Genomic DNA, 10,737 nt, shown 5'->3' with positions numbered 1-10,737 from the left:
GAGAGAGAGAGAGAGAGAAGGAGAAGAAGGAGGAGGAGGAGGAAGAGGAGGAGGAGGAAAAGAAGGGGATAGAAACAGAAAAATGTTCATTTACAAGGCAAATGGAAGAAATATTCAGCCAGAAAAAATATTCAGTACACATGGATGCTGTCTTTATATTTGTGATACAATAAAACCCAAATTATCAGTCATCCTTTGATAACATTAAATCAAAGTCAGCAATGACTTTTGTATTCAGAACCAACTAGTACTAAAAGACTAATTGCTAGTACAAATCTAAAGACTTTTTCCACTTAAGTTACAGTATGTATTAGTTATCTAGATATTTTAAATATCTAATCATTTGCTAAAATTGTCCAGCATGTGTGCCTATGTGTTTTATTTATATATATATATATATATATACATACATACACACATATGTTTATAATACCATATATATGTTTGTGTATATAAACACATATGAGCACTTACACACACATATCTGGATAAATTTTTTATCCAATGAACTGACTATTTCAGCATTGTATAAACTGCTTTACTTACCAGTCTAAAGTCTGTGGGGATCCAGTTTGAAAACAACCAGATAATGAATTAAGGTCTCATATTAAAAATGTAAACAAGAAAAGAGAGATGCTAGATGGTCCAATATTCAAGGGTGTGGCCTATATTTGGGTCCATATGCTTCTTTATAGGTGGCTATGTTAAACAGAGAAAAATTATGATGTGGTGCTCAAGTGTGAGTCCCTGGCTTCTATTGTCTTTCATGGAAGATATTGGTTTATTACTGCAATTCTGCAATAATTTGTTATAGCAATGACAGGAGATGATAATAATAATAAGTAACCACCAAGTTACCTAGAGATTCCAAAACGGAAGCATTAACTTCAAAATAATAAAAATGTCTTGTAATCTATAAAACTTTTAATTCACCACTGGGTTTTTATGTTTTTTCAACATTGACACTAAACGACTCATTTGACTGTTTTTTTTTTTTAATGACTAATGCATTTGTGAAACTAATGAGTTGTTTTGTTGTCACCTAGACATGAAGACACACAAATATCAATTAGCCACCTAAGTGAACAGCAGTTAACTTAGAAAAGGAATTCTAAATAGTCTTTTAGCGTGAGTAATCCTCGGGTTAGAGTTTGCAGAAAAATGTATAACTGTTCTTCAATATTTACTTTTATAAAAAGTCTACTTAAATAAAAATCAAATTCATTAATGTTTTAACAAATCATAACAAACTGTGCTGGTTGTAAAATGGATAAATATTCAAGGATTTTTAGCATTTTTTCATCCTCATTTTGCAGGTGCCAAATATCATTAGCAAACTTTCAAGAGAAAGAAAAAAAAACAGCCACTAATTAAAAACTTTGTTCCCTCTACAGTAAATTTTCTCTCATCTCAGAGACACAAATTTATTAGTAAAATGGCTTCTGAAGCATTCTATATGTACATGAAAACCAACTGTAAAGAAGTTGGTCCCTGAACTTCATATTATACTCTTCACCCACATACTTTCCTATTTTATTGTTTTCCCATAAGAGATTTATTTTATCTTGGTATTACAGGCAACATTGCATCAAGCTATATGTGCACAGTTTTGTGGAAGTTAGAGCACAAAGTACAGCATATCTTATTTGATGTTTCTATCATAATTATACATTTCACCTCCATTCAGGAAAGCACACACACATCTAGTTTGTATGCATAAATCCTGTGAAAGGTTCTAATCAGTTACATAAATTCATTGTAATAAATTAAATTATAAATGTGATCAGGTAAGCAATGCATTCAAACAAAGGGGTCTTGAAACCAAGAGAGTTAGCACATGAACTGCTCATGAGAACAAATGGTCACCCTATACTTAATGCTCCGATATCAACACCAAGATTATTCTCTCAATGATCATTCCTGTGTTTTTCTGTTGGTTCTCTAGTCCCTGGGTTAAGTTTTCTGCATATACAAATAGAATGCAGTTAAGAGAAGTTCTAGCATATGATCCATATAAATGGTAAAACACTACTACATCAGTTATTTATATACTGCTGGCAAAAAATGGACTTCAAACAAAGTACTGCTTGCTCTAATTTCCATTACACTTTTGTAGATATGCACAGACTGAAAAACAATGATATATCACAAAAACAGAATCTAGATGTGGAATTTGTTTTTTACCTTACAGTACTAAAATTTTAAAGGTTCAATTTGCTTGCAAGATAATGGCAAAAGGAAATAATGTAGGTCAGATCTGCCTTTATGTTTTTTTTTTTTTTTCCAAATCAGTGACTGCTCTTATGATCATTGAGAAACTGGCATGATGAAGCACCAGAAACTTTCCCATTAGTTACTCGAAAGAAGTAAGCAGATAAAGTGCCCTTTCAGACTACAAAGACTATGAAACTACATAGAAAAGAACTTGATTGTCCTACAGTGGCTCACACCTTTCATTCATTTCACAAATGCTCATTGGGTCCATGTTATATGTTAGTTATATTAGGTTTTGAGGGTATACCCTGGGGGATGAGGGAAAAAGGAGATACCAGACACAAATTTATTCTACATGGTAGATTCAGAGAAGCACAGTGTGTCTGAAGTTGAGGAGTGAAAGTTATGCCCTACCTGTGAGCTGTCGCCGCCTGCTTTGGGTGGCTTCACAATTCCTGGAGCAGGGTGTGAACTTGGACCAGGTGGTGAAGGTGCAGTCCTCTCTACACGGGACGGTACATTCCTGCACAAGGGGTGGCATGCCGTGTGTCTGCTTGAGGCATTCCATTATTTCTTCAGACTGGTTATCATCAGAGATGCATGAGACAGCTAAAAACAGAAAAGAACAGTAGGAATTCTTTTGTTATTATTTTGATTTTTCAGTAGACTTCTGGTTCTCTGACAAAACAGAATTCTCCAATGTTTGAAAATTCGCTCTTTGCTACGATTGCACACAGTGTTCATAGCTAACCTTATTGCTCCCTGGAAATTAAATTTTTATTGTTGCCATGGAAATATCGGAGTATTTAATTGGTTTCATTATTAATCTAAACTCTGCATTGACAACAACCAAAATAACTTGGAAGTAATTTATTATACTTCCTGCTCATGATCATCTGATCTTTAGAAATGATATAAGTCCAGAAAATGGAATTACATATCTGGAAAGGAGATAAGATGAGGACAATAAAGGACAAAACCAGTTTTCAAAGACTGTGTAAAGTCCCCCTAAGCTTGATTTTTATTGTTTCTTTGTTTAGATGGCATTATGGAAGTAGTCTTATTTTCATGTCACAGTATTTTTTTTAAAATTTGCTGACTATAAATAAACTTTTTTTTCTCATTAATATTTAAGGATCAGTTAAAATTTTAAATGACTTTATTCAAGCACAGCCATAATCTATCCAGATGTTCCCATTAGTTATAGGTGACTTCTCAAAGTTTCTCTCACCTACCTTTTCAACTAGCATGTCTCTAGTCATAAAAAAAATAATAATAACTTTGAGCAGAAAATTTATAAAATATCACTTAAGTTTTTCATTATTTGGAACAATGCCATTTATTTTATTTGATTATGAATGCAAGATACTTTGGTGCAACTTTTATTTATGCTGATTAGTTAGATATATCTTTATATTCTCCAGATCAGCATTTTTGAGACTGGGCATTATTAAATATTGCCCATTTTGGGAGGGAGATGCCTGAGCCTGTCTTGTATTTGGTAAGACATGTAGCAGCATCCTTGCCTCTATCCATTAGATGCCAGAAGCACACATGCCCTCTAAATTGTGACAGCCAAAATGTCTACAGACATTAACAAATGTCATTGGGGATGTGGGGAAGGTGACAGGGAGGGTCAGTCTGGTTTAGAAAACTATTATCCTAAACTGTTTTCTAACATGGCTGTATTTTGAATACACAGACTCCATGGCAACACTTCATATCTCTCTATCAACCTTTCTGAGCAGGAAGTCTGGAAATATCTTTGTCTTGAATTGTTCTTTGTGGTTCCAAATCTAGCCTATACTGAAAGCCCATTAATGGTTAATGGTTTAGGATCTCGAAATGTTCCCTGAAAAGCTCATGTTTTAGGCTTCAAAGCAATGTTCAAAGGTAAAAAGACTGGATTATGAGAGTTGTGATATCATTTGTGGATTAATCCATTCAATGAATTAATAATTTGAATGGGCTACTGGGCGGTAACTGTAGGCAAGCAGGACACGACTGTAGGAAGTAGGTCACTGTGGGCCTGTCTTTGGGGACTATAACATGTTGCTGGCTTCTGCCTCCTCTCTGTTTCCCAGCCGCTAAGAGCTGAGCACCTTTCTTTGGCCATGGCCTTCTGCCTAACCTGAGACCCAGAGCAATGGAGTCAGCTGACCATGGAATGAGATATTGGAATCTATGAGCCCCAAATAAACTTTTCCTTTTCCAAGTTGTTCTTGTCAAGTAATGTGCTCACAGCAATGAAAGCTGACTAAAACAGTGCCATTAGACAAGGCGTGCATTAACGGATATATGCTGAGTTCATCATCCTAAAGAAATCATAGGTTAGGAAAACGTTTATTGCAGCTCCTTAAAATCCACAATGTGATAAGGAATAAAGAGACTTCCACAAAAGATCAATGTCATTAACAACTCTTATGTAAACACCTCCATTACACAACAAGTGTACATAGAGCTCCTTTCAGTTGTCCATTCTTATATTCTGAATTTATTTTTCTATTCTCAGCACAACAAGTCCATCTGAATTCCACAAATCTTTTTTTAGAACTGGTGAAAGCCAAAGCTATCTAATGCTTCAGGGCCAAGGAATTAGCTGTGATGACAAAGGACGCACACACAATACTTTCCAGCTTGTACATCTGTTCTGTGGCAGGTGGAGCTATTCATTCATTTCGATTATTTTTTTGTTTTTGTTTTTATCCACATCCTAGGAATAAAATCCATTGTACATCAAGCCAACATCACCTGCATTTTCTTTGTTGGGAATATTGCAGCCATTAATGATGAATACAGCAAAATACATTATCTTAAGTAGGGTACAAGCAAATGTTATTTGAATCACATGTTCAGATAACCAATTTGGAATCATTTAGAGAACTTTCATCTTGCCAAGTTAATTTTTTCCAAGATGACAATGCACTGAATAGCATCACAAGGAATTTTAAATACTTTTAAGAAGAATTACTTTCTGAAATGTAAACCTCTAATATATATATATATATAAATGAGGAATTTTTCCAATGAAAATAATTTTAAAATACTTCATTCATTTTCTGTAATTTCTTTTGAATAACTTCAGAATTTGAAAACTCTGATAAATGAAAACTTAATGATATTTTGAAGTTCTACTTAATGATATTTTGAAGCTCTGCAAACTTATGAATTAGAATATACTGCATTTATGAAAGTCTATATTGAACTGATCTGACTTAATAAAGGAAAGCCTAAGAAATTAAGAAAGGATAGCTACAGCATATGGTGGAATTCACAGATATTGTAGTCAAATGGCAATGAGTACAAATTCCAACTAAAACACTGAAAGCTAGGAGAACTAAGATAAGTTATTTAACTGCTTTGCTTATTCTCCTTGTCTTTAAAGTGAGTATAACAAGATCATGTATAAACAGTAGTGGTGAAAATTCTAAACAATGTCTTGTACATACCACAGGCTAAATAAGTGCCACTAAGTATGATTATCTTTTACATTTCTTTTTTTATTACAGCAGGATGATAATTCTTCAAGTAAGTATACACATAGACACACACACACACACACACACACACACACACACACCGTATTCTCTTCCCAAGGCCTCATTTTTTTTCCTTGTCCATTCTCTCAGTATACTAATGAGGCTATTCAGACCAGATAAGATCTGTCACTCTTGTACAAACTGGTGTAGTGGAGTAGCCGAATGCAGACACTCAAGGTTTCTATGGGCAATGCATATGAAGTTGGAGCATGGAGTTTGAATAAAACCCACATTAGTCTGAAGACCATGTCTTTATTAAGGAAACCCTAAGGGTGAGTGATAAATAAAGAACCACAGGCAATGCAAACATGAGTTTAGACCAGGAATTATGGTTTTCAGATTTGAGAGTCTAATTTCCTCTCCAGTGTGAAAAGAATCACAAGTTCTGAAAGCATGAATAAATTAAGTGAAAATAATTTCCTTCTTAGGAATATCATAATATAAAAGAAATCATTCCATTATCAAAGGTTTATTAAATAACTGTATTGAGCTCTACTGGCGAAGAAAATACCAAAGAAAATATGACAAGAAGGCTATAGGACTGGAAAATTGGCACAGAAAACAAAACAACTATGCAAAGAAAATGAGAAGACATTGAAAGTAAATAGAGATAACTAATAGCCAAAGGTACTGCAAGTTCAAAGGACCCTTCCATCATACACATCATGGGCAAAAGCATTTTTAAAATATATGAATTATATGTAACCTACAATATAGTTCTGGGACCAATATTAAAGGAATATAGTCTCCTTAAGTCTTTTGAAGAGTAAATCAAATGTAGTATAGTATACTGAAAAAAAATGCAAGTTTTGGTCTCAAACAGAACTGAGTGACCCTTTTTTACTGTTACCTTTAGTAAATTATGAAACTCTCTTTAGACTCTCTTCCAAGAAATGAGAATGATTATAATGCCCATGTTACAAATTGGCACAGATAAAGTGCCTTTTACAAAACCAAGTACATTACACATTAGTACATGATCCATAAGAGCAAAGTATTATGAAAAAAGCAATTGGAAATAAATTGTGAGAACAGGCAGGAAAGGAGAGTCCACCATCACCTTTCTTGGTTCTTGGCTCAGAAAGAATTTTTCAAATCCCACCCAACTCTCTTGAGCCCTAAGAAGTGTGACTGGAGTCTCTTTTGAATTATAATGTTGAGGAGAGTAGCCTCTTCCAAAGACTATATGACCCTCCCACAGATATTTTCTGTTCTCATTCCAAGTGCTAAATTATGTGTCTTAGGGTAGCTCTAAAAATGAGGCTGTATGCTGTCACATAAAATCACACCCCCAGAAAATTGAAATATTAGGCCTTTTGAGAATTCTTTCTAAAAGCACCAAGATCGAGATCTTTGAGAACAGTGAAGAGTTTCATGAATTGAGAATAGACATTTGCACACGAGAGTGCTGGCCATATTTGCATCTTTTGTACCTCATTTCCTGAGATGGCCACACAGCAGAAAGAGGTACCACATCCCTCTTTGCTAAAATTTAATTAATGAGGATTTGAATATCTAAGCATGATTTAAAGCATATGCCAAAGGTTTTCTGAATATTGAAAGGATGTGGGCCTTATTACTAATCAGAAAAGGAGAGAGCACAGGACAAAACAAGGTTTTTATGTCTTAAGATCAAAAATGAAGCTTATTAAGGTCATTTTCTCCACTGCCATTGTCATTTAAACATGAAACCATGAGTATACACTGAATCATAATTATCTATACCTTCTTCCTTGATGGACCTTACTAAACATGACCCCTCCATTTATCTATTCACTCACTTGGTCACAAAAATATATATAAAACTATGAATAATCACAAAAGCATTGTGTGTATGTACACAGATATACATGCACATATGTATATTTAGCTATACCTATATATAAATAATCTAACATCCAGGAAGCCACAGTAATGGCAGTAGCAAGGAACAAGACAGATAGTAATACATCAGTTTCCTAATGGTGATAACCCAAGGAAAATTGGTGTAGAAGGGGAAAGTAGGTTCTTCAATCTAAAATTAAAGGTTATATAATGGGCAGGCAGGAAAAAATAAGTGCTTATGTAGAATTTATCTGTCAGGTAGCTACTATTTTGTTGAAGTCTGAGTCCTGAGTTCTTCAGATCAAAGAAAGTCACTTGTAAGCCTTAATCCAGAGAAAAAATATTTCTCTTTTGTTGCTTTCAAGTACTGCACTAGTGGGAAGCGTTTTTCCATCAGGAAAGGGAGAGACATCTTCTTCGGACCCTTGCTATATTTCCACCTGAACTGAATTGTCTAAGGGGACTTGGAATTAAATATTTTTAACAATATTTCATTTATTAAAATTGGAATAATTATAACTATCAATGAAGGAAAACTGTACTCCTAGATAATATTATCTAAAGAGACATGAAAAGATATTATTATTGGCTATTGTTGGAAATTTAGCTATCCTAAGCTCTGGGCAGAAATCTCTCCAAGGAGTTGTGAGCAACAGCTGGATTCCTTGGTAAGGAATGACAGGGAAGCAGGTGTCCAAGCCAAGGCACTCAGACAAGAACAGTCACCTAGCAAATGGGTGTGACAGGGTGACCTGGAATCCTAAAAACCTCTCCTTGATGTCTGAGGTCACACTTGTGTATTCATAGTGTCTAGGAAGGTACATGATATATAGCATTAAGTTCTGCTACTTCATTTTTCTCTTCACTGCTACACAGGATGAATCTTGGGATAAAGGCACCAAAAAAGGAAAGGTGGGGTGGGGAGCAGAGTGACCAGCTTCTTTCCTTGTTATCTAATTCTTTTCCATCCTAGCAGCATGAAGAGGAAGAAATGCCCCAACACATAAAGAGAATAATTTGAGAATTTTGCAAAAGAAATGAAGCAAAGACTGGTTTGCATTCTCAGTGAGTCTCACAGTTAATTTTTTAAAAAGAATTGCTGTTAATGTGGGATGGTCAGGCCAGCTCTCTTATGCTTAAATGCTGACTAAAACCAGCAGATTATTAACCATTACTAAATGGCGGGTCTTTCTGCCCCGTATCACCTCTGAACTTCAATAGTCAGACATGCTGTGATAAGTTTTTCTTCTTTTCAATTATGATATGAAGAGGACAGGGGTCACTGCCCTTATCATAAATTATAATGTTCTGCCTGAGAAGACAAAATAAGGATGGTGCCTGCTACTGCATGTTTGCCCACGCTCATCACCCTTGCCAAGGACACCCAAATTACTTTCCTGAAGTTGCTTCTGACCAGAGTTCAACTCTAATCACTGAAAGAGAAGGGTAGAGAGAATATCTCTCAAGAGGTCATAATTTCCAGGAAATGGGGGTGACAAGCTGGAAAATAGAAGGGTTCTTTCCATAAGGGTTGCTGTCCTGCAGTAGTTGACAACTTCAATTCAGGTGCAGAGGTCGATTTACAGGCACATTCAGAAGCTGAAAGGTAGGCAGCAATTGCTCAGCTTAACTGATATTCATACACCATGTCCTGTATGTCAGGCCCTGAACTAATGGCCAGGGACACAGACAGAAGAAACATGGAAATCAGATTCACAGCACTCAGGGTGCTGCAAGGGCACAGCACTGGAGCCTCAGGTATTGGGTAATCAGTGGGGTCTTTCTACAAGGAGCAACACATGAATGGTGAGCAGGATGTGTCTATGGAGAACAGCCCAAGCCAGAACAGAGGCTTGGAACACCATGGTCCCTGAGCAGAGAAACACATGATGTGATGAGCTGGCTTTCTGTTTCTGATACTCATTTCACTAAGACCCTTTACTTGCCCTTTGATAAGATTCTAATGACATGTGCAGTGTCTGTGTAGTGAGGCTGCTAATGTAATGACTACACCAGGCTGCCCATATGTGTGGGGACCAAGGTTAGAATACAAGAGGAGTTCACAGCTACAAATCCAAAGAGATAAAAGCTACATTTGAAGTATCCCCACCTTTGGCTGGGGTGCACCCATATAAGAATACCAGCTTCCTGCTGGGGAAAGAAAAGAAGTCCACTGCAATTATTTTATTATGGCCTGATGAATCTTCCTTAAGAACCCTTTCACTTCTAGGTACTGAGGAAACATAAAAATGCTAATGAACACTATCTTAGTTCTCATTATTTTGTTTCCTTCCTGGTTCTTTTCAGGAAAATAGGGTGTCTCTCTAAGCTGTTTGAACTTCTCCTCCCAAGCCTACATCTGAGTGTCCCACACAGGCAGTATGCGCTTATGGTCTGTGTAAAGGCCCTTCAGAAGCTTTCTAGGTCTTTGCCAGCAACTGCAATGAGATGGGTCCTTGTGTGCCCAGTGGCTGCTTGCCCTGGTAACATCCACGGTGGAAGACTCAGGCTAAAGATCTCAGAACGGATTTCCTCTCTAGGAGCATTGCCCTCCCACATACCTGAGGAGATCTTACCTGCCTAAGTGCCTAGCTGAGGCCAACTGATGAGTTGCCTGGGAAGTCAAGGATGGGCTCCTATGAAATCTACCAGTCAACATACCAGTTGCCAACCTCTCCTCAGGTGAGGCAGAGAGAAACTCTTCAGGAGTTTCTGGTCAGGGAAGCTCAGGAGCACCTGGGATGCATTAAGGCCCTCTGTCTGCCTAGTGAGCCCAGATCATGGCTACCCTCTGAGGTCCCTGCTATATTGGAGTGGGGTCCTTGTAGGCCATCACTTCCCAGAGTTTGAAACAGGTCAAGGATCCAAATCCCTTGCTTTCTTCCTTTTATTTAGTCAAATTCTAGCCCTAAACTATCAGTTCTGAGTTAAGAAAACTCTTGACCCATATTCCTTCTGCTCTGCTTACCTGTTCTCTTTCCCTCTTTCCTTTTTAAGAAAAATTTTAAATTTTCTTCCCTTTTTTTTTTCTTCAGCACAATAGAGCAAAATTGAGGGGACTCAATAGGAGTTGGCCCAGTTTTGTTCCTTTTCCTTCCCATCAATCACCTGGTGAAAAAATAACAAAATGTTTTCTTTACTGTCTAAAGGAGATTCTACC

At 36.5% G+C, this 10,737-nt stretch overlaps 1 protein-coding gene across 1 annotated transcript in view; it reads right to left on the bottom strand.

Annotated features, from left to right (window-relative positions):
- Thsd7b (thrombospondin type 1 domain containing 7B) overlaps positions 1 to 10,737 on the bottom strand; it is an 814,215-nt gene that overhangs the window by 230,983 nt on the left and 572,495 nt on the right. Inside the window, exon 13 of the mRNA XM_015479140.2 lies at positions 2,629 to 2,823. Coding sequence (XP_015334626.1) covers positions 2,629 to 2,823 — 195 coding nt within the window. The remainder of the gene's footprint in view (positions 1 to 2,628; positions 2,824 to 10,737) is intronic.

The sequence above is a fragment of the Marmota marmota genome, unplaced genomic scaffold (genome assembly GCF_001458135.2).
Source record: "Marmota marmota marmota unplaced genomic scaffold, marMar, whole genome shotgun sequence".
In the NCBI taxonomy this organism is placed as follows: domain Eukaryota; kingdom Metazoa; phylum Chordata; class Mammalia; order Rodentia; family Sciuridae; genus Marmota; species Marmota marmota.
Note: the sequence above shows the minus strand (reverse complement) of the source record. Positions and strands in the feature narration are given on the sequence as shown.